Below are 26,062 nucleotides of genomic sequence, written 5' to 3' on the forward strand. Positions count from 1 at the left end.
TTAACACGTTTAAATGTTTTACTCACCTTGGCTGCAGTGAAGGAGAGCCCGCAGGTTTTGGTAGCGGGCCGTGTCAGTGGCACTGTATTGTCCTCAAAGCGAGCAAAAAAGTTATTTAGTCTGTCTGGGAGCAAGACATCCTGGTCCGCCACGGGGCTGGTTTTCTTTTTGTAATCCGTGATTGACTGTAGACCCTGCCACATACCTCTTGTCTGAGCTGTTGAATTGCGACTCTACTTTGTCTCTATACTGGCACTTAGCTTGTTTGATTGCCTTGCAGAGGGAATAGCTACACTGTTTGTATTCGGTCATGTTTCCGGTCACCTTGCCCTGGTTAACAGCAGTGGTTCGCGCTTTCAGTTTCGCGCGAATGCTGCCATCAATCCACGGTTTCTGGTTTGGGAATGTTTTAATCGTTGCTGTGGGTATAATGTCGCCGATGCATTTTCTAATGAACTCGCTCACCGAATCAGCGTATTCGTCAATGTTGTTGTTGGACGCAATGCGGAACATATCCCAATCCACGTGATCGGAGCAGTCTTGAAGCGTGGAATCCGATTGGTCGGACCAGCGTTGAACAGACCTGAGCGCGGGAGCTTCTTGTTTTAGTTTCTGTTTGTAGGCTGGAAGCAACAAAATGGAGTCGTGGTCAGCTTTTGCGAAAGGAAAAAGTAAATTGAAATGTATAAAATCTATACAAAAACGGCCAAAAGTAATTGCCGTGGATTAGAGGGAAGAAGTCCCCGAATCAATATTAGTTGGTTGTATTCATGAAAGTCATATGGGGTGGAAGCTATTGAAGTTTTAACCAAGTACAGTGCCTTCAAAAATTATTTATACCACTTGATTTATTCCACATTTTTCTGTGTTAAGGCCTTAATTCAAAATTGTTTAAATATTTTTTTCTCTCACCCATCTACACACACTACCCCACAATGACAAAGTGAAAACGTGTTTTTAAACATTTTTGCAAATTTATTGAACATGAAATACATAAATATCTGATTTTAAATAAGTATTCACAACCCTGAGTCAATACTTTGCCGATGCACCCACCATTGGCAGCGATTGCAGCCGTGAGGTCTCTGGGTAAGTCTCTAAGAGCGTTCCACACCTGGATTGTACAACATTTGCCCATTTTTTTCTTGTTTTCAAAATTCTTCAAGATCTGTCAATTTGGTTGTTGATCATTGCTGGACAAGCATTTTCAGGTCTTGCCATAGATTTTCAAGTAGATTTAAGTCAAAACTGTAACTCGGCCACTCAGGAACATTCACTGTATTCTTGGTAAGCAACTCCAGTGTAGATTTGGCCGTGTGTTGTAGGTTATTGTCCTGATGAAATGTGAAATCATCTCCCAGTATCTGATGGAAAGCAGACTGAACTAGGTTTTTATCTAGGATTTTGCCTGTGCTTAGCGCCATTCCATTTATTTTCATGCTAAAAAACTCCCCAGTCCTTAACGATTACAAGCATACCCGTAATATGATGCAGCCACCACTATGCTTGAAAATATGGAGTAATGTGTTGTGTTGGATTTTCGCAAACATAACACTATATTCAGGACAAAAAGTTGTCGCTTTGCCACATTTATTGCAGTATTCCTTTAGTGTCTTGTTGCAAACAGGATGCATGTTTTGGAATATGTTTATTCTGTACAGCAGTATTTCCCAAACTCGGTCCTGGGACCCCAAGGGGTGCACGTTTTGTGTTTGCCCTAGGGGGGGGGGGTGGAGGTTTTGTGTTTGCCCTAGCACTAGATAGCTGATTCAAATAATCAAAGCTTGATGATTATTTAAATCAGCTGTGTAGTGCTAGGACAAACAAAACGTGGGTCCCGGGAACCAAGTTTCGGGAAGCGCTACTCTCCTTTTTACTCTGTCATTTCAAATCACATTTTATTTGTCACATGCGCTGAGTACAACTGGACCTTACTGTGAAATGCTTACTTACAAGCCCTTAACCAACAATGCAGTTCAAGAAATGGAGTTAAGAAAATATTTACTAAATAAACTAAAGTAACAATAAAATAACAATGAGGCTATATACAGGGGGTACCGGTACCCAGTCAATGTACGGGGGTACAAGTTAGTCGAGGTAATTTGTACATGTAGGTCGGGGTACCTGCTACCTGTCCCAGACCTGCTGTTTTCAACTCTCTAGAGACAACAGGAGCGGTAGAGATACTCTTAATGATCGGCTATGAAAAGCAAACTGACATTTACTCCTGAGGTGCTGACTTGCTGCACCCTCGACAACTACTGTGATTATTATTATTTGACCATGCTGGTAATTTATGAACATTTGAACATCTTGGCCATGTTCTGTTATAATCTCCACCCGGCACAGCCAGAAGAGGACTGGCCACCCCCCATAGCCTGGTTCCTCTCTAGGTTTCTTCCTAGGTTTTGGCCTTTCTTGGGAGTTTTTCCCTAGCCACTGTGCTTCTACACCTGCATTGTTTGGGGTTTTAGGCTGGGCTTCTGTACAGCACTTTGAGATATCAGCTGTTTTAAGAAGGGCTATATAAATACATTTGATTTGATTTAAAGTGACTGCACAGATAATAAACAGCGAGTAGCAGCAGTGTACAAAACAAGTGGAAGGAAGGGGGGTCTATGTAAATAGTCCGGGTGGCCATTTGATTAATTGTTCAGCAGTCTTATGGCTTGGCGGTAGAAGCTGTTAAGGAGCCTTTTTAACCTAGACTTGGCGCTCCAGTACTGCTTTGCTTGCCGTGCGGTAGCAGAGAGAACCGTCTATGACTTGGGTGGCTGAAGTCTTTGACCATTTTTGGAGCCTTCCTCTGACACCGCCTACTATATATAGGTCCTGGATGGCAGGAGGCTTGGCACCAGTGATGTACTGGGCCGTACACACTACCCTCTGTAGCGCCTTACGGTTGGATGCCGAGCAGTTGCCATACCAGGCGGTGATGCAACTGGTCAGGATGCTCTCGATGGTGCAGCTGTAGAACTTTTTGAGGATCTGGGGACCCATGCCATATCTTTTCAGTCTCCTGAGGTGGAATAGGTGTTTTTGTGCCCTCTTCACAACTCTTTTGGTGTTTTTGGACCATGATAGTTTGTTGGTGATGTGGACACTAAGGAACTTAACTCTCTACCTGCTCCACTACAGCCCCGACGATATTAATGGGGGCCTGTTCGGCCCACCTTTTCCTGTAGTCCACGATCAGCTCCTTTATCTTGCTCACATTGAGGGAGAGGTTGTTGTCCTGGCACCACACTGCCAGGTCTCTGACCTCCCTATAGGCTGTCTCATTGTTGTCAGTGATCAGGTCTACCACTGTTGTCGTCAGCAAACTTAATGATGGTGTTGGAATCGTGCTTGGCCACGCAGTCGTGGGTGAACAGGGACTACAGGAGGGGACTAAGCACCCACCCCTGAGAGGCCCCCATGTTGAGGATCAGCGTGGCAGATGTGTTGTTACCTACCCTTACCGCCTGGGGGTGGCCCGTCAGGAAGTCCAGGATCCAATTGCAGAGGGAGGTGTTTAGTCCCAGGATGCTTAGCTTAGTGATGAGCTTTGTGGGCACTATGGTGGATGCTGAGCTGTCCATGAACAGCATTCTCACATTGGTGTTCCTTTTGTCCAGTTAGGAAAGGGCAGTGGGGAGTGTGATTGAGTTTAGTATTGTGGAGTAACTAAAATGTTGTTGATCCATCCTCAGTTTTCTCCTATCACAGCCATTAAACTCTGCAACTGTTTTAAAGTCACCATTGGCCTCATGGTGAAATCCCTGAGCAGTTTCCTTCCTATCCGGCAAATAAGTTAGGCATGACGCCTGCATCTTTGTACTGACTGGGTGTATTGACACAGTGTAATTCATAACTTCACCATGATCAAAGGGATATTCAATGTCTGCCTTTTTATTCTTCTTCCTTTGCGAGGCACTGGTAAACCTCCCTTGTCTTTGTGGATGAATCTGTGTTTGAAATTCACTGCTCGACTGAGGGACCTTACAATTATCTCTATGTGTGGGGTACAGAGATGAGGTAGTCATTCAAAAATCATGTTAAACCCTATTATTTCACACAGAGTGACTTATGTGACTTGTTAAGCAGATGTTTACTCCTGAACTTATTTAGGCTTGCCATAACAAAGGTAACAGAACAAAAAGTGAAAGTCAAGGGGTGTGAATACTTTCTGAAGACACTGTATTTTTTACATATTACGAAATATTTTTTATTAAGACTCAAAAAATACAAAAGTAATTGCCGTACATTGTGCAGACAAGGTCCCTGAACCAAAAATAGTTGGTTGTATTCATGCAAGTGATATGGCTTGGAAGCTATTGAAGATTTAAGGAAGTATTTTAGACATGTGATCCACCATCTCTTTTCAGTCATATGCTTTACATTGGATAAAGGTACACACTCCGAGCTTCACAATGGCATGTCATACACTGTAGTTTAAGGAAACATGGGGAAGTAATGCTGCTTTAAAAGTTGATACATTTATAATCCCATTTAGGAGAAAAGGGCATTCAAAAAATGTTGCTGTGATTTTCACTCTTGCTCTACATTAATCCTTGGGAAACATATTTAGAAAAGGAATACTTGCACCAAATTGCCAAAAAGGATTATCTGAACATTATCTCACCAAGTTACCCCATTAGGTAAACCATTTACAATATTAAATTGCCTATTGTTGTATAATAAAGATAACCTTTCACATTGAACAGCTACAATGCTGTTCTTTGTTTACTCCCATTTAACATCGTTCACACCCTCTAAAGCCTTAGACCCGCCCATCTCTTGAATTTTTCACATTGGAACACATGAGACTTTGGTAGTGCTTAAAAAACTAAGAAAAGATTTCAACAATAAAATACTTTAGCACTTTAAGTTAAAGGTAGAAGCCTATAATTAGGAAAAACACCATTTAAAGCTTAGGTAAAAACAATATCTAGACCTACAGTACCTATTCAAACGTTTGGACACACCTACTCATTCAAGAGTTTTTATTTTATTTGTACTATTTTCTATATTGTAGAATAATAGTGAAGACGACATCAACACTATGAAATAACACATATTGAATCATGTAGTAACCAAAAAAGTGTTAAACTAATCCAAAATATATTTGAGATTCTTCAAAGTCGCCACCCTTTGCCTTGATGACAGCGTTTCACACTCTTGGCATTCTCTCAACCATGCCTCCTGTGAAGTGGTGACGTGCATCATAAGTATGGTTGCACATTTTGGGGAATATTCAGAGGTGGAAACTTTCCGTGGGAAATATATGCAAATTTATTATACCATTTAAATGTAGATATTTTTTTGCATTGTATATATTCACCATATCATATGGAGACAAACAAACGTTTTACCTTATCATAAGTAGATATAATTGCAAATGATTAAATCCTTCCAAAAGAGAAAAAAAACTCTTGTTCATCAGACTCTGACGCCTCATCTTCACTGTCACTTTCCAACCTTGTTGAGGATGGCTCGTTGACAGGCTCAAAAAGCCTCAAATTTGCCTGGATGGCCAACAATCTTTCAACCCTTGTATTGGTCAGCCTGTTGCGTGCTTTGGTGTGTGTGTTCCCAAACAAGGACCGGTTGCGCTCTAAGGCGGCTGATGTTGGTGGGATTTGGAGGATTGAGGCAACAGGGGAAAGAGCCTCAGATCCACAAAGTCCTTTCCACCAGGTGGCTGATGAGATATGTTGGCACAACTGCCATATTGCATCTCCATCCCAAAGACTTTGCTTGGAAGTGTACTTCGCCAGACTCCCAAGAACCTTGCCCTCATCCAGGCCAAGGTGGCGAGACATGGTAGTAATGACACCATAGGCCTTGTAGATCTCTGCACCAGACAGGATGCTCTTGCAGCATACTTGGGGTACAACATGTACGCTGCGGTGTGTATGGGCAGGCAGAAGTCTTCATGCTTTTTGATGTATTTCAGAACTGCAGTTTCCTCTGCTTGGAGAAACAGTAAAGTGGGCAGGGCAGTACGGATTTCTCTTACATCTGCAAGCAGAGTCTGAACATTAGACAAGATGGCATTGTCTCCCTCAATCCGTGCAATGCCTACTGCTACAGGTTTCAGGCTGCTTACCACTCTCTCCCAAAATGCATCATCCAGGAGGATCCTCTTGATGGGGCTGTCCATATCGGCAGTCTGTGATATGGCCATTTCTTGGAGAATCCTTCCCCTCCAGGAGACTGTCAAACATGATGACAACACCACCCCAACAGGTGTTGCTGGGCAGCTTCAATGTGATGCTCTTATTCTTCTCACTTTGCTTGGTGAGGTAGATTGCTGCTATAACTTGATGACCCTTCACATACCTAACCATTTCTTTGGCTCTCTTGTAGAGTGTATCCATTGGTTTCAGTGCCATGATGTCCTTGAGGAACAGATTCAATCATGAGCAGCACAGCCAATGGGTGGGATGTGAGGTTGAGTGAATGTTGGCCCATTCCTCCTGACAGAGCTGGTGTAACTGAGTCAGGTTTGTAGGCCTCCTTTGTGATGGCCACTCCAATACCTTGACTTTGTTGTCCTTAAGCCATTTTGCACAACTTTGGAAGTATGCTTGGTGTCATTGTCCATTTGGAAGACTCATTTGCAACCAAGCTTTAACTTCTTATGGCTGGGGGCAGTATTGAGTAGCTTGGATGAATAAGGTGCCCAGAGTAAACTGCCCGCAACTCAGGCCCAGAAGCTAAGATATGCATATTACTAGTAGATTTGGATAGAAAACACTCTGAAGTTCCTAAAACTGTTTGAATGATGTCTGTGAGTATAACAGAACTCATATGGCAGGCGAAAACCTGAGAAAAAATGCAACCAGGAAGTGGGAAATCTGAGGTTTGTAGGTTTGCCTATCCAATATACAGTGTCTATGGGGTCATATTGCACTTCCTAAGGCTTCCACTAGATGTCAACATTCTTTAGAACCTTGTTTGATGCTTTTACTGTGAAGGAGGGGGGAATAAGAGCTGATTGAGTCAGGGGTCTGGCAGAGTGCCACAAGCTCACTCAGGCGCGCACCCGTGAGAGTTAGCTGCGTTCCATTGCATTTCTACAGACAAAGGAATTCTCCGGTTGAAACATTATTGAAGATTTATGTTAAAAGCATCCTAAAGATTGATTCTATACATCGTTTGACATGTTTCTACGAACTGTAATGGAATTTTTTGACTTTTCATCTGGCCTGCGCGTCGAGTTTGGATTTTGGAACTAAACGCATGAACAAAAAGGAGGTATTTGGACATAAATTATGGACTTTATCAAACAAAACAAACATTTATTGTGGAACTGTGATTCCTGGGAGTGCATTCTTATGAAGATCATCAAAGGTAAGTGAATATTTATAATTCTATTTCTGACTTCTGTTGACTCCACAACATGGCGGGTACCTGTATGGCTTGTTTTTGTGTCTGTAATTCCGTATTTAAAATAAATAAATAAATCTGACACAGCGGTTGCATTCAGGAGAAATTTATCTAAAGTTCCATGTAAAACACTTGTATCTTTTATCAATGTTTATTATGAGTATTTTTGTAAATTGATGTGGCTCTCTGCAAAATCACTGGATGTTTTGGGGGCAAAACATTACTAAACATAACGCGCCAATGTAAACTAAGATTTTGGGATATAAATATGAACTTTATCGAACAAAACATACATGTATTGTGTAACATGAAGTCCTATGAGTGTCATCTGATGAAGATCATCAAAGGTTAGGGATTCATTTTATCTCTATTTCTGCTTTTTGTGACTCCTCTCTTTGGCTGGAAAAATGGCTGTGTTTTTCTGTGACTAGGTACGGACCTAACATAATCAGATGGTGTGCTTTCGTCGTAAAGCCTTTTTGAAATCGGACACTGTGGTGGGATTAACAACAAGTTTATCTTTAAATTGGTGTAAAATACTTATGTTTGAGGAATTTTAATTATGAGATTTCTGTTTGAATTTGGCGCCCTGCACTTTCTCTGGCTGTTGTCAAGTTGATCCCGTTAACGGGATCTCAGCCGTAAGAAGTTTTTAACTTCCTGACTGATGTTGCCATCTGTTTTGTGAAGGGCACCAGCCCTCCTGCAGCAAAGCACCCCCACAACATGATGCTGCTACCCCCAGTGCTTCACGGTTGGGATGGTGTTCTTCGGCTTGCAAGACTCACCCTTTTTCCTCCAAACATAACGATGATCATTATGGCCAAACAGTTCTATTTTTGTTTCATCAGACCAGAGGACATTTCTCCAAAAACTATGATCTTTGTCCCCATGTGCAGTTGCAAACCGTAGTCTGGCTTTTTTTATGGCGGTTTTGGAGCAGTGGCCTCTTCCTTGCTGAGCGGCCTTTCAGGTTATGTCGATTTAGGACTCGTTTTACTGTGGATATAGATACTTTTGTACCCATTTCCTCCAGCATCTTCACAAGGTCCTTTGCTGTTGTTCTGGGATTGATTTGTACTTTTTGCACCAAAATACATTCAACTCTAGGAGACAGAACGCGTCTCCTTCCTGAGTGGTATGACGGCCGTGTTATCCCATGGTGTTTATACTTGCGTACTATTGTTTGTACAGATGAACGTGGTACGTTCAGGCGTTTTGGAAATTGCTCCCAAGGAGGAACCAGACTTGTGGAGGTCTACAATTTTTTTTTCTGAGGTCTTGGCTGATTTCTTTTGATTTTCCCATGATGTCAAGCAAAGAGGCACTGAGTTTGAAGGTATGCCTTGAAATACATCCACTGGTACACCCCCAATTGACTCAAATTATGTCAATTAGTCTATCAGAAGCTTCTAAAGCCATGACATCATTTTCTGGAATTTTCCAAGCTGTTTAAAGGCACAGTCAACTTAGTGTATGTAAACCTCTGAACCACTGGAATTGTGATACAGTGAAATAATCTGTCTGTAAACAATTGTTGGAAAAATTGTGTCATGCACAAAGTAGATGTCCTAACCGACTTGCCAAAACTATAGTTCGTTAACAAGAAATTTGTGGAGTGGTTGAAAAATGAGTTTTAATGACTCAAACCTAAAGTAACTAATGACTCCAACCTAAACTTCCGACTTCAACTATATGTCATATGAAGTATGTTCACCCCACCCAGTATTGTAATCAAAACTTACCAGAAAGCATGTAGTCCTTGGCTCAGACAGTGTAGTAGTGTGAGCTCAATAGCATCTCATTAGTGTGCAAGATCTAGAGAATCAGCTGTACATGTGATAGAAGAATGCACTGTGCATGCGGAGGGCTGCAATTCCATTGAATTGGGGATAGTTTAACCAAAATATAAGTTCACTGTTATAAGCTAACGTTTTTTGATGAAAAATTCCCACTATTCCCGGGCTTTATTTCCCATGGAAAGTTTCCGACCTTTTGCAACCCTAGTCATAATCCCATCTTTCTGTAACAGGTCACATATGACATTTCATTTAAAATAGCGAAAGTTTTTAAAAAAAATATACAAATGTAATTACCATAGATTAAAGAGACAAGATCCATGAACCAATAACAGTTGGTTGGATTCATGCAATAACAGCTTCAACCCCTATCTGACAGCACAGCAACAAATTTATTTGGCTAATTCATTTGTTTACCTAATTCTTGGCTATAGCTAGCCTTTTGCAATTTGCTGTTTTTATATGTTGAATGTCTCTGACAGCTCTGACATGTCATGTGACCGTGTCACAATTTTATTTTTTTTCATATCACTTTCTCTTCACCTTTCACCATTCTTTCCTTCATTGGTTTGTTGGGGAGTGTATTAGCCAATGGATATTGCCTATGACAACCAGTAGGTAGTCATATCGTCTTCGCAGAGCTAAATTCTTTGATACCAACTTTGGTAGTCAACATGTAATTACTGCAGAATACCTAGCTACTAGTCATACAGTATTACAGGCTAAAGAGAACGTGTTTTCATGTCTGCATGGCTACAGAATACAATATAACTAACTACATTACAGTAATTGATCCTCAGGCTCTGACCAGTATTTCCCCTACCTCTTTATTTCCCAGGCTAAGGACCTATGGTACAAGGTGAAACCTTGTGGCCGCCTGGTTAGGCCTGTGGCGCCCACACGCATCCCCGGGCGCTACCTGAGCCACCAGGAGGGCCTCCCCAAGCTCCCAGTGCCCGCCCTCCAGCAGACGTGCGAGCGCTACCTGGCCACCCTGGAGCCCATCGTGGATGAGGAGGAGTTGAGCCACACCAAGGAGCTGTTGGCAGAGTTCCAGAAGGCTGGGGGGGTTGGGGAGAGGCTGCAGAAGGGCCTGGAGAGAAGGGCCCGCAAGACTGAGAACTGGGTGAGTTGGCCGAAATCAAACTGTAACCCTGTATTAAAATACAGTGATATGATAGTTTGGCCATATCGCCCAGCCCTACTCAAAGGCAAGGCTAGCAATTTGGTGTTGTTGTACAAGTGGCCTATGGTTATAGTGTCAGAGACTGCTATTGTTAAAATAAAATTGAATGCCACTTATCTATGATTAGAAACCTGTACCATGGATTAATTCCACAAACTGAACAGAGATACATTGTTATTAAACGGGAACATTCTTTAGACAAGACCAGATTACAATAAAAACGTGTCAAGGGCAAAGTTGAGAATGGTTCATTCTTATTTTGTATTTTTTGTAATGCATCTCTTCATTTGGCCATTCTTTCTCTCTCTCTCTCCGTCTCTCCCCAGCTGTCAGACTGGTGGCTGACTACAGCCTATCTGGACTACCGGATGCCCGTAGTGGTCCACTCTAGTCCCGGGGTGGTCTTACCCCGCCTGGAGTTCAGCGACCGCCAGGGACAGATGAGGTGAGATGAACCAAGCCCTCCCCACATAGACGCCAGTAGGGACAAAAATAACACTCAGCTTTGTACAAATTCCTCACCACTACCGCTACATCGTTACCATGTTTACCATTAGAAACACCTTTGTTACAGAATCCTTGTATGTACTGTATCTAGTCAAATGGCTACCCAGACTATTCACATTGCCCCACCTTCTCCACCCCACTGCTGCTCTCTTTTGTCATCTATGCATAGTCACTTTAATTAACTCTACCTACATGTACATACTACCTCAACTAACCGGTGCCCCCGCACATTGACTCTGTACCGGCACCCCCCTCTATATATTGTTATTTTTTACTGCTCCTCTTTAATTACTTGTTACTTTTATCTCTTATTCTTATCCATATTTTTTTAAACTGCACTGTCGGTTAGGGGCTCGTAAGTAAGCATTTCACTGTAAGGTCTACACCTGTTGTATTCGGCGCATGTGACTAATAAAATTTTATTTGATCTATCAGTAGTCACAATCTAGCAATTACTATGTTGTGTTTATGCTGTCTCCTGCAGCTATACTTTAGGTAACTTAGGGTGCGTTTGTAAATTCACTCTGGAGTGTCAGAGTGCCCTCTGGGCATTCGTAAATTCAGAGCGTTTCGCTCTCAGAGCGTTCAGAGCGCACACTGGATGCTCTGGTTGAGGAGTAGGGTTGATCCTAGCGTTCTGGCCTCACAACGGCAGTCAAGCACCCAAGCTAACTGGCTAACGTTGGCTGGCTTGCAAGCTACTGCCAGACACAAATGAGAGAGCTGGTTAGGCTGTTTTCTTGTTATCTTGAGCGTTGCTGATTATCTGTGCTGCTGGCAACAATTTAATTACGCTTTTTTGCCAATGTTTAATGACACCGGCCATATTCAACTGGTGTTGAGCTTACGTAAATTCATCAGTTATTCTGCGCTCTGGCACACACAGACGAGAGTGCTCTGAAATCGGAGTAGATAGCCAGAGTGAATTAATGAACGCACTCTTACTGTCATGTAAATACAGTCCTCTCTTGCACTGCTGTCGTGTATTAGTGTTAGCAGTCATTGCTAGTCATTACTCCTGTGTTACAACCTTTACACTTTCTCTAACACCATTTCTACTCACATATCACTCGAGTGTGTATTTTCATGTAACAGACATGTCACCATGACACAAAACCGGGGCCTTGTGTCATTCACCTGCTAATGTGAACTCAAGCTACCATTCACCTTTCCAGTACAATATTGCCAATTGGGTGACATTTCACTATGGGGTCAGTTGAGATTCATAAGACCTTTGTACACACTACCCTTCAGACTGCACCCCCCCCCCCCCCCCCCCTCTCTCACTCTCTCTGAAAATATATATAAATAAAAGTGCAGTAGCGGATCGCTGAAGTAAGCACTGCAGCACATGAGTCCCTGTTGACATAGGTTACATGTATAAAGGATTTAGATGGCCTATTGACATGGCAGAGAAATGGTTTGTTGTCTGAGCTAAGACCATGTTGTTTTCACCTCATTGATCACGCTAATAATCCCCTGGGGGGTTTTATCAAATGTATTAGGCCGGACAAAGTTGAATCACGGTTTAACGGATGCCCCGCCTTACTTTTCTCCACACCCCTGTTATTTTTGGGCAATATATGCAGCGCTTTGTTTATAATGCACTGTCCACTCTCCCTTGAGGCTTTCCCAAGTTGATGCACAAGAGACCAAACAGCCTCAGATCATGTTCAAGCCTTGAATTGGACAGTGAAACGCACACGCTCACACCGTCATGACTGAAGCCAGTGCAAATTCCTACTATTTATGTGTCCAGGTTAAATGTGGGATGTCCCTCATTATAAACAAACAGTCGGTCAAATTCATGGATATTGCATAATTTTCAGAGTATTAGAAACGATTAATAGACGAAACAATAATGTCATTTAACCAATTGACTGGCCAGAGATCAGGACATTGATCAGCATAGACACAGTGCAAGCTGGTAGTATTTTGAGCAACCAAATTGAAGTCAAAATGTTTGATGAAATCGAGTGTGTCAGCTGCATGGTGATTTGCGATCCATCACTTACATTTTTCCGGTACACCAAGACTGAATTTGTTTGAAGTGATTCGCTGCCGAGAACAGCTAACAGGTCCAGCAAAGTACATGGCCAGTGGCACACACACACTTCAGCAGATCAGCAGCTCCACAATGATGTGATCGACTGTCTCCAAGGTGGGGGCTTTTCGTGACAGCCAGACGAGACAATCAAAGGAGGATGTGGGCTGGAATTTAGTCACGCCTGATCAATATAGATTGATGCTTCTAATTGTGCATGTTATAAACGAAACAAAAATATTTTGACGGTTGGCTATACTCTATGGCTGGATTTATGTATTTTCTTCCAATGCTACATTAATTTAGCAGACCTAACTTGATTGACCCTCTTTCTACAAGGCCTAATTATATTTGTGTGAATATTTTGTTAACGCCTATAGGCTATAGAGATGCATTCAGGTAATGAACTCATTATTATACATCTTAATTTGATTACTATTATTTGTCATTTATTCTTGAATTAGAAAAAAATGTTAAATGGTCTTCTCTTACTCTATACATAACATTACATTCTGAGATTGGATTGCACTTTGTTTTCTCTCAGGAATAAAGAAACTGTCACAAGTTATATTTCCCATTGTGTTTAATTTCTCATGGTTATAACAACATTGTAACATCTGCATTTTTTTAAAGACAAATAGTGTAAGTTTTCACATGGAATAATATAACTCTTGAAGCTCACATTAGTCCTAGAGCCTGCACAAGAGCCTAGGACAATGTGCTAACCTACTGTTTTTCCTTATCCAATTAATGTATTTTTATTTTTTTCCCACTCACCTCACTTTTCTGGGGAGAAAATCCATTAAACAGTGAATACATTTTGTCGGGCCTAACTTTTATGTAATTTCTACTAGTTTATAAGGGTTTTTTATGTTATTATATCTCACTGCAATCATGTTGTGCACTGTTCAGAATATCACACTTGCAATATTTTTTATGATTTAGTCCAGGCATAGTCATTGCGCATCTCTCACCAATTTAATTGTTGGCTCACAGCAATAACCCGAATGAATGCGTTGTTTTACTCAGTCAGCTGAATTTGCTGCTCAGTTCATAGAACCGTGGTTACCTGAGTAGCCTTTGATATCTGTGGCTGGGACTAACGGAGCTGTAAAAGCTTTTTCTGGCGCATCTTTAAATCATTTTCTTAACTACGAATTCGGCTCTAGATTTACAATGGTTGGAGCTAATACCTTTCCTGAAAGCTAGGATTCTCAGGAACACGTACGTGTCTTCTGTTTTGTGCATATTATGCAAGCTGTGAGTGATGAATCTGCACAGAATAACTGAGGGAAATGAATTGATTCTCCACAAACGATCATTCATAAAGATTGTTTGATGATCATCCCTGATGTTTTCCTGAACTTTTCAATACCTTTCGTACGTCAGCTTTTATCTTATTTTATTAAGATAAAAGCAATAAGGTCCGATTTCAAAAGATCCATCAAACAATTTTTGCGCATTTTGTTTCTTATGCCCCAAGTGTCCTAGAATAGTGTATGAGAATTAAAATAACAAGCAATTAATTATCCATAGCATATTTCGTACCTATTCAGTCAAATGCATTGACCAAACATCAACTGCTCGGCATCTGACTGTAAGGCGCTACAGAGGGTAGTGCGAACGGCCCAGTACATCACTGGGGCCAAGCTTCCTGCCATCCAGGAACTATATAGTAGGCATTGTCAGAGGAAAGCCCATAAAATTGTCAGAGACTCCAGTCACCCAAGTTATAGACTATTTTTTTCTGCTACCACACGACAAGCGGTACCCCCCCCCCTTGTACACTGCTGCTTCTCGATGTTTATTTGTTACCTATGCATAGTCACTTCGCCCCCACCTACATTTGCAGATTACCTCAACTAGCCTGTACCCCTGCACACTGACTCGGTACCGGTGCCCCCTGTATATAGCCTCGTTATTCTTATTGTGTTACTTTTTATTATTACTTTTTATTTTAGCCTACTTGGTAAATACTTTCTTCTTGAACTGCACTGTTGGTTAAGGGCTTGTAAGTAAGCATTTCACGGTAAAGTCTACACTTGTTATATTCGGAGCATATGACAAATAAAGTTTGATTTGAACTTGTTAATAACATCATCTTGCTCAAATCTCTCCACCCAGGTTTGCTGCCAAGCTGATCGCTGGCGTTTTGGACTTCAAGACAATGATTGACAAGTGAGTGCCAGTGCTCCTCGTCTTAACGACACGATTTAATCAGAGAGCAAAATTCAATGCAAGGAAAGAACCATGTCAAATTGACTCAGATTGTACCAGAATCTGATTTCCTGCCCCTAATCCTGCTAACCCTGATTATATATAGGAACTATTTTATTTATACATACATACATACAGTACCAGTCAAAAGTTTGGAAAACTTTATTTTATACTATTTTCTACATTGTAGAATAATAGTGAAGACCTCAAACTATGAAAAAACATATGGAATCATGTAGTAACCAAAAAAGTGTTAAACAAATCAAAATATATTGTATTTGAGATTCTTCAAAGTAGCCACCCTTTGCCTTGATGACAGCTTTGCACACTCTTGGCATTCTCTCAACCAGCTTCACCTGGAATGCTTTTCCAATCATCTTGAAGGAGTTCCAACATATACTGTGCACTTGTTGGCTGCTTTTCCTTCGCTCTGCGGTCCAACTCATCCCAAACCATCTCAATTGGGTTGAGGTCGGGTGATTTGTGGAGGCCAGCACTCCATCACGCTCCTTCTTTCTCAAATAACCCTTACACAACCTGGAGGTGTGTTGGGCCATTGTCCTGTTGAAAAACAAATGATAGTCCCACTAAGCGCAAACCATGCTTCATGGTGGGAACCACACATGCAGAGATCATCCATTCACCTACTCTGCGTCTCACAAAGACACTGCGTTGGAACCAAAAATTAAACATTTGGACTCACCATACCAAAATACAGATTTCCACTGGTCTAATGTACATTGCTTGTGTTTCTTGGCCCGAGCAAGTCTCTTATTGGTGTCCTTTAGTAGTGGTTTCTTTGCAGCAATTCAACCATGAAGGCCTGATTCACACAGTGTCCTCTGAACAGTTGATATTGAGATGTGTCTGTTACTTTAACTCTGAAGCATTTATTTGGGCTGCAATTTTTGAGGCTGGAAACTTTAATGAACTTATCCTCTGCAGCAGAGGTAACTCTGGGTCTTCCTTTCCTGTGGCGGTAACTCTGGGTCTTCCTTTCCTGTGGCGGTCCTCATGAGAGCTAGTTTCATCATAGCGCTTGATGGTTTTTGTAACTGCATTTGAAGAAACTTTCAAAGTTCTTGACATTTTCCGGATTGACTGACCTTCATGTCTTAAAGTAATGATGGACTGTCATTTTCTTTGCTTAATTGAGCTGTTCTAATATGGACTTGGTATTTTACCAAATAGGGCTATCTTCTGTATACCACCCCTACCTTGTCACAACACAAGTGATTGGCTCGAACGCATTAAGAAGGAAAGAAATTACACAAATTAACTGTTTAACAAGACACACCTGTTAATTGAAGTGCATTCCAGGTGACTACATCATGAAGCTAGTTGAGAGAATGTGCAAGAGTTTGCAAAGCTGTCATCAAGGCAAAGGGTGGCTACTTTGAAGAATCTCTCAAATATAAAATATATTTTGATTTGTTTAACACTTTTTTTGGTTACATGATTCCATATGTTATTTCATAGTTTTGATGTCCACACTGTTATTCTACAATGTAGAAAATACTAAAAAGTTTTTAAAAATCACTGGAATGAGTAGGTGTGTCCAAACTTTTGACTGGTACTGTATATACAGTGCCTTCGGAAAGTATTCAGAACCTTTGTATTTTCCGCATTTTGTTACGTAGCAGCCTTATTCTAAAATGTATTTAAATGTTTTTTTCCCCCTGATCAATCTACACACAATAATCCATAATAACAAAGTAAAAACAGGTTTTTAGAAATGTTTGCTAATTTATATAAAAAAAATATAAAATTTATATAAGTATTCAGGCCCTGAAAGCATCTTTTGTCAGCGACAACAGCATTGTGTCATCTTGGGTATGAGACTACAAGCTTGGCACACCTGTATTTGGGGACTTTCTCACATTCTTCTCTGCAGATCCTCTCAAGCTCTGTCAGGTTGGATGAAGAGTGTCGATGTTTTCAGGTCTCCAGAGATGTTCGATCGGGTTTAAGTCCGGGCTCTGGCTGGGCCACTCAAGCACATTCAGAGACTTGTCCCGAAGCCACTCCTGCATTGTCTTGGCTGTATGCTTAGGGTCGTTGTCCTGTTGGAAGGTGAACCTTCGCCCCAGTGTGAGGTCCTGAGCGCTCTGGAGCAGGTTTTAATCAAGGATCTCTCTGTACTTTGCTCCATTCATCTTTCCCTTGATTCTGACTAGTCTCCCAGTCTCTGCCACAGAAAAACATCTCTACAGCATGATGCTGCCACCACCATGCTTCACCGTAGGGATGGTGCCAGGTTTCTGCTAGATGTGACGCTTGGCATTCATGCCAAAGAGTTAAATCTTGGTTTCATCAGACCAGAGAATCTTGTTTCTCATGGCCTGAGAGTCTTTGGGTGCATTTTGGCAAACTCCATGCGGGAGTGGCTTCTGTATGGCCACTCTAGCATAAAGGCCTGATTGGTGGAGTGCTCTAGAGCTCTGTCAGTGGCCATCGGGTTCTTGGTCACCTCCCTGACCAAGGCCCTTCTCCCCTGATTGCTCAGTTTGGCCGGGCAGCCAGCTCTAGGAAGAGTCTTGGTGGTTCCAAACTTCTTCCATTTTAAGAATGATGGAGGGCACTGTGTTCTTGGGGACCTTCAATGCTGCAGAAGTGTTTTGGTACCCTTTCCCAGATCTGTGCCTTGACACAATCCTGTCATTGAGCTCTACGGACAATTCTTTAGACCTCATGGCTTGGTTTTTGTTGTGACGTGCACTGTCAACTGTGGGACTTTTTCTTGACAGTTGTGTGTGCCCTTCCAAATCATGTACAATCAATTGAATTTACCATAGGTGGACTCCAGTCAAGTTGTAGAAACATCTCAAGGATGATCAATGGAACCAGGATGCACCTGAGTTCAATTTCGAGTCTCATAGCAAAGGGTCTGAATACTTTTGTAAATAAGGTATTTCTGTTTTCTATTTGAATACATTTGGTAAAATTTCAAAACTATTTTCACTTTGCCATTATGGAGTATTGTGTGTAGATTGCTGAGGATTTTCTTTTTTTAAATCTATTTTAGAATAAGCCTGCAGCGTAACATTTTGAAAAAGTAACGGGGTTTGAATACTTTCCGAAGGCACGGTATGTAAGGTATGACAGCAATCTAAGCTTTGGTTTTATTTAGCTGGTCACTGTTTCAAATGCTTACTTAACATTTCTGGCTCAATTAAGCTACTTGTATATGATTTGGACATGGATTACAAAAATTGTAAAAAATAAATACCATTAACTTGCATTGAAGTTCTGCCACAAATGCTAAGAAGTTAGTGTTTGAAAGTTAGCATTGATAGTGCCTATACGCTGACAATGCAAAACATTATGAACACCTCTTTCCATGACATAGCTTTCACCTGGTCAGTTTATATGATCCCTTATTGATGTCACTTGTTAAATCCACTTCAATCAGTGTAGATGAAGGGGGGGGTTAAATAAAGTTAAAAAAAAAAAAAAATTAAGCCTTGAGACAATGGAGACATAGATTGTGTATGTGTGCCATTCAGAGGGTGAATGGGCAAGACAAAAGATTTAACTGCCTCTGAACGGGGTATGGTAGTAGGTGCCAGGCTCACCAGTTTGTGTCGAGCTGCAATGCTGCTGGGTTTTTCACAGTTTCCTGTGTGTATAAATTCTGGTCCACCACCCAAAGGACATCCAGCCAACTTAACATAATCCCATGGGGAGGGGGTCACACTCGGACATTCAGAGAGGGGGTATATTATTGTGGCCCTGGTGGCACGAAATCAAAGTCCGACTGCATGGAGATGCTTGGGAACATGGTCATGACGGATGACCGTATTGTGGGTGTTTCAGGAAGAAGGTGTACATTTGACCTCCATCATCTAGGATGTGACAATGGTAAATAAATCTCTACATTTATGCTCATTTTTTGCGCGGTCTTGCAGGCCTTCTCATGCAGCTGCAACTGCAAGTACATTTGTAAATCATGACCTATCTTGAGTTGGGCTCTGGGATGGTGCAATTGTTGAGAAAGTGAGCTTATGGTTGTGTGGGGGTAAGGGCTGAATGTGTGTGGGTGTATGTGTGTATCCCACAACTGTTGCGAAGGAAGAAGTAAAAGATGTTAGGGACTATAGAGGATGATCCACAGCAATATGTAATACAAATCGAGGTGAGGGCGATGGAAATGCATTTGGCAATGGATCTACTTCGGTTCGGTAAATGGCACTGTGTGCTCTTTTCAAAGGATGGATCCCAGTCGGTCCAGGGCTATGGGATACAGGGGGTCGAGGGTGGTCTGCCGGGCATTGGGATGACAACCCAACTCGGGATGAGGAGGGCTTTTAGTGGGTGGAATAGTAGGGACCAATTGGAGGTTTACTTAGTAGAAATGCAAATATCATGGTACAACTATATAGACACTCAATCATTATGTTACTTTTTAATAGGACGTTTACAAACATATATTTTGATAAAAATAATTGAAAGGTGTGTCTCATTATGGTAAGTGGTGAAATAAGTATAGCCAGTTACAATTGTAATGGCTTAGCAGATAATAAGAAAAGACGATCAGTATTTACCTGGCTAAAAGAGAAGGATTATAATATCTATTGTTTACAGGAAACCCATTCAACAGTTTTAGATGAAGTTTTGTGGAAAAAGAACTGGGGGGGCGAAATATATTTCTCCCATGGGCGAAGAAATTCAAAAGGGGTGATGGTTTTAATTAACAATAATTTTGATCCAAATGTGCAACTTGTCCAAACAGATCCTCAAGGTAGATGGATTATTTTAAATATGTTATTGGACAATAAACAGATATGGCTTATTAACCTATACGGTCCGAATAATGATGATCCAAGCTTCTTTGACAATATATATAAGAATGTATCAACTCTACAAGCAACACTAGACTCTATTATTATAGTGGGAGATTTTAATACGGTCTTAAATACCTCTATGGACCGGAAAGGAAATCACACTACAAACTATCACCCTCAGGCACTTAAGGAAATCAGGAATGTCATGGATATATTGGAATTAGTGGATATATGGAGACTTAAATACCCTGACCTAGTGAGATATACATGGCGGAGGCTTAATCAAGCTAGTCGCCTTGACTACTTTCTTATATCATTCTCTCTGGCACCAAAAGTTAAAAAGTGTTTGATAGGGGACAGAATGCGGTCGGACCATCACATAATTGGCATATATATTACTCTTACAGAATTTCCACGTGGGCGAGGATATTGGAAATTTAATCAAAGCCTACTAGATGATAAATTGTTTAGAACTAGGACAGAAGAATTTATAACTGACTTTTTTAGACATAACATAGGTACAGCAGATCCCCATATTGTATGGGACACTTTTAAGTGTGCCTTTAGAGGCCATGCAATTCAGTACTCATCTATAAAACAAAGGGAATTTAGATCAAAAGAGTCCATATTAACAAAGGAAATTGAAGGACTAACAGTACAGTTAGATAGCAATAAAAACGGTACCATAGAGGCACAGAATAAGTTAGAGGAAAAACAAAAAGAAATGGAGGAACTTATTCAAGAAAGATCCAGTGTAATATATTATAAAAATAAAGCGAACTGGATGGAATATGGGGAAAAATGCACCAAATTCTTTTTCAATCTTCAATATAGAAATGCTACCAAAAAAAATGTATTAAAACTTGTTACAAATGATGGAGTCACGCATGATTCACCAAATGATATTTTGAAAGAGGAAGTAAAGTACTTTAAGAATATGTTTTCGTTTCAGGCTCCTCCATCTCCACTAACTGAAACTAATTGTATGGATTTTTTTCCTACTAATAATGTAAAATTAACATCTGTGCAAAGGGACTCATGTGAAGGCCTAATTACAGAGGAGGAACTACTTGATGCAATTGGGGCCTTTGGGGATGGGAAAGCTCCAGGGCTGGATGGCATACCAGTGGAAGTATACCATTTTTTTTGGGATATACTCAAAGGACCATTATTAGCTTGTTTTAACCACTCCTATATAAATGATAGATTATCAGACACGCAACAAGAAGGTGTGATATCATTATTACTGAAACAGGACCCAAGTGGTATATATAAAGATCCAGTCCATTTAAAAAATTGGAGACCTCTTACACTTCAGTGTTGTGATGCAAAAATCCTAGCAAAATGCTTGGCGCATAGAATAAAAAAAGTTTTGTCAGATATTATTCATCCTAATCAGACAGGTTTTTTACATGGACGATACATTGGAGATAATATAAGGCAAGTACTGGAAACAATAGAACACTTTGAAATATCGGGGACACCAGGGCTGGTTTTCATAGCTGATTTTGAAAAGGCTTTTGATAAAGTACGACTGGAGTTTATATATAAATGCCTAGAATATTTCAATTTTGGGGAATCTCTTATAAAATGGGTTAAAATTATGTATAGTAACCCTAGGTGTAAAATAGTAAATAATGGCTACATCTCAGAAAGTTTTAAACTATCTAGAGGAGTAAAACAAGGTTGTCCACTATCGGCATATCTATTTATTATTGCCATCGAAATGTTAGCTGTTAAAATTAGATCAAACATTAATATTAAGGGATTAGAAATCCAGGGCCTAAAAACTAAGGTGTCATTGTACGCTGATGATTCATGTTTTCTTTTAAAACCACAACTAGAGTCTCTCCACGGCCTCTTAGAGGATCTAGATACATTTGCTATCCTCTCTGGATTAAAACCAAATTATGATAAATGTACCATATTACGTATTGGATCACTAAAAAATACACATTTTACATTGCCATGTAGTTTACCAATTAAATGGTCTGACGGAGATGTGGACATACTCGGTATACAAATCCCAAAAGAAAGAAATGATCTCACTCCAATAAATTTTTATAGAAAGTTAGCAAAAATAGATAAGATCTTGCTACCATGGAAAGGAACATACCTGTCTATTTGTGGGAAAATCACCCTGATTAACTCTTTAATCATATCACAGTTTACCTATTTGCTTATGGTTTTGCCTACACCTAGTGACCTGCTTTTTAAATTATATGAACAAAAAATATTCCATTTTATTTGGAACGGCAAGCCAGATAAAATTAAAAGGGCCTATTTATATAACGAATATGAATTCGGAGGGCAGAAATTATTAAATATTAAAGCATTAGACCTCTCACTAAAGGCATCAGTCATACAAAAGTTATACTTAAATCCAAACTGGTTCTCTAGTAAATTGGTACGAATGTCTCATCCTATGTTCAAGAAGGGCCTTTTTCCCTTTATTCAGATTACACCTGCTCACTTTCGGTTGTTTGAAAAGGAAATAATCTCCAAAATATCTTATTATCTTATATTTTTTAAACAAGCCTTAGAAAGTTGGTTGCAATTTCAGTTTAATCCACCTGAAAGGACGGAACAAATAGTACAACAAATATTGTGGTTAAATTCAAATATAGTAATTGATTAAAAAAACTGTATTTATCGAAGAATTTTTTTAAAAAAGGTATAATTTTTGTGAATGATATCATAAATAGGACTGGTGGAGTAATGTCACACATGCAGCTAACACAGACATATGGAAATGTCTGCTCTACCCAAAATTACAACCAATTAATTGCAGCATTACCACAAAAATGGAAGAGGCAAGTAGAAGGGGAAAAAAGTAAGGAACTTGTATGTCGGCCCTATATTAAAGAACATAAATGGTTAAAGAAAAGTGTGATAAATAAAAACATATACCAATTTCATTTAAGGACCAAAAAACTGACAGCTGTGCCATATAAATTGCAAAATAGTTGGGAAGAGATTTTCGATGTACCCATTCCATGGCACATGGTTTATGAATTGATACGCAAAACAACGCCGGATTCAAAACTTCGAATTTTTCAATTTAAATTACTGTACAAAATTCTTGCAACTAATAGAATGTTATATATATGTGGGATACAATCTTCCCAGCTCTGCAGATTCTGCTGTGAGGAGGCAGAGTCACTAGATCATTTATTTTGGTATTGTCCGTATGTAGCTCGTTTTTGGTCACAGGTCCAGGAATGGCTGAAGAATTGCAACATTTGCGTAGAACTAACGCTACAGATAGCAATACTGGGGGATTTGAAAAGCCATAGTCAATCAATCAATAATATATTAATTATTTTAGCAAAAATGTTTATTTTTAATTTACAATCCGTGGAAGCTATGAGGATAGGAAGATTCAAATCTTTTGTGAAGCATCACAGCACAGTTGAAAAATATATGGCAAATAAAAATCCGAAATGGATGATGTTGGAAGATAGATAGGAAGGGTTGAGTGGAGCTGAAGGGTGGGACTAATAACAAGATAAACAATGTAGGGCATACGGGATCTGTGAAATGTGTATAGGTGCGGAGCTTTTGTGAAATAGCACAGTTACAAGTGGAAATCAAACTGGATGGACAACAGAAATAGAGGAAGGACTAAGAACAAACGAGAGAACTATTATAAAGTAGACTGTGTCTGTAAAATGTGTATAAGATGTATAAATTGAAGGTAAAAACAGAAATGTTTATCAGTTTACTCCAATTGGGGGATCGGTGGTAGGGTTTGCGGGGAATAATAATAAAGGTATATTCTTTAAAAAAGTATGTATGTCTATATAGGTATGTGTATGTATATATGTGTATATGTATGCATACGTGTATGGATATATATATTTACCCCCAAAAATATGGGGGATTGGAAATGATGCAGACAATTACATTGGAAGCAACATTCTTTCCGCAATATTAAGCTGATCCACCCCTAAAAAAGAAAAAAAAAATTGGAGTCAACATGGGCCTGCATCCCTGTGGAACGCTTTTGACCCCTTGTAGAGTCCATGCCCCAACGAATTGAGGCTGTTCTGAGAGCAAAAGGGGGTGCAACTCGAAATTAGGATAGTGTTCTTAATGTTTTGAACTAGAGGTCGACTGATTAATCGGAATGGCCGATTAATTAGGGCCGATTTCAAATTTTCATGTTCAAACGGTAATTGGCATTTTTGGACACCGTTTATGGCCGATTACATTGCCCTCCACGAGGAGACTGCGTGGCAGGCTGACTACCTGTTACGCATGTGCAGCACGGAGCCAAGGTAAGTTGCTAGCTAGCATTAAACTTATAAAAAAACAATCAGTCTTAACATAATCACCAGTTAACTACACATGGTTGATGATATTACTAGTTTATCTAGCTTGATCTGCGTTGCATATATTCGATGCGGTGCCTGTTAATGTATCATCGAATCACAGCCTACTTCGCCAAACAGGTGATGATTTAACAAGCGCATTTGCGAAAAAAGCACTGTCGTTGCACCAATGTACCTAACCATAAACATCAATGCCTTTCTTAAAATCAGTACACAAGTATATCTTTTTAAACCTGCATATTTAGTTAATATTGCCTTCTAACGTGAATTTCTTTTAGCTAGGGAAATTGTCACTTCTCTTGCGTTCTGTGCAAGCAGAGTCAGGGTATATGCAGCAGTTTGGGCTGCCTGGCTTGTTGCGAACTGTGTGAAGACCATTTCTTTCTAACAAAGACCGTAATTAATTTGCCAGAATTGTACATATTTATGACATAACATTTGAAGGTTGTGCAATGTAACAGCAATATTTAGACTTATGGATGCCACCCGTTAGATAAAATACGTAACGGTTCCGTATTTCACTGAAAGAATAAAATTTTTGTTTTCGAAATGATCGTTTCTGGATTTGACCATATTAATGATCTAAGGCTCGTATTTCTGTGTTATTATATTATAATTAAGTCTATGATTTGATATTCGATAGAACAGTCTGACTGGGCGGTGGTAAGCAGCAGCAGGCTCGTAAGCATTCATTCAAACAGCACTTACCTGCATTTGCCAGCAGCTCTTCGCTGTGCTTCAAGCATTGCGCTGTTTATGACTTCAAGCCTATCAACTCCCGAGATTAGGCTGGCAGTACTATAGTGCCTATAAGAAGTCAATGGTATATGAAATACAAATGGTATAGAGAGAAATAGTCCTATAATTCCTATAATAACTACAACCTAAAACTTCTTACCTGGGAATATTGAAAACTCATGTTAAAAGGAACCACCAGCCTTCATATGTTCTCATGTTCTGAGCAAGGAACTTAAACGTTAGCTTTTTTACATGGCAAATATTGCACTTTTACTCTCTTCTCCAACACTTTGTTTTTGCATTATTTAAACCAAATTGAACATGTTTCATTATTTATTTGAGACTAAATAGATTTTATTGATGAATTATATTAAGTTAAAATAAGTGTTCAATCAGTATTGTTGTATTTGTCAATATTACAAATATATATTCTATTTATTTATTTATATATATATATTTATATAATATATATATATATATATATATATATATATATATATATATATATATCGGCGTTTGAAATCGTATATCGCCGGTATCGGCGTTTGAAAAATCATAATCAGTCGACCTCTATTTTGAACACTCAGTGTATATTATAAAACAGTGAGGATGAATCAGATCATTTTTATTATATATCTGTATAATATATTTGTTTATACTATTTTAAGTGTATTAGGTTATACTATATTTATAACTATACCATATATATATATATATATATATATATATATATATATTCCTCATGGTATATATAGCTATAAATATAGTATAGCCAAATATATTATACAGATATATATAATAAAAATGATCTGATTCATCCTCACTGTTTTATAATATACACTGAGTGTTCAAAATAGAGGTCGACTGATTATGATTTTTCAAACGCCGATACCGATTGGAGGACCAAAAAAAGCTGATACCGATTAATCGGACGATTTTTATTTACATATATTTGTAATAATGACAATTACAACAATACTGATTGAACACTTTTATTTTAACTTAATATAATACATCAATAAAATCAATTTAGTCTCAAATAAACAGCGCTCACACACTTGAGATATGTCTGGTTGGCA

At 39.6% G+C, this 26,062-nt stretch overlaps 1 protein-coding gene across 1 annotated transcript in view; it reads left to right on the plus strand.

The window, feature by feature from the left end:
- The window catches only part of crata (carnitine O-acetyltransferase a), a 43,992-nt gene that overhangs the window by 4,037 nt on the left and 13,893 nt on the right, over nucleotides 1-26,062 (plus strand). The window contains exons 2-4 of the mRNA XM_038971369.1: nucleotides 10,012-10,299; nucleotides 10,686-10,804; nucleotides 15,035-15,088. Coding sequence (XP_038827297.1) covers nucleotides 10,012-10,299; nucleotides 10,686-10,804; nucleotides 15,035-15,088 — 461 coding nt within the window. The remainder of the gene's footprint in view (nucleotides 1-10,011; nucleotides 10,300-10,685; nucleotides 10,805-15,034; nucleotides 15,089-26,062) is intronic.

The sequence above is a fragment of the Salvelinus namaycush genome, chromosome 31, assembly GCF_016432855.1.
Source record: "Salvelinus namaycush isolate Seneca chromosome 31, SaNama_1.0, whole genome shotgun sequence".
Taxonomy (NCBI): Eukaryota; Metazoa; Chordata; class Actinopteri; order Salmoniformes; family Salmonidae; genus Salvelinus; species Salvelinus namaycush.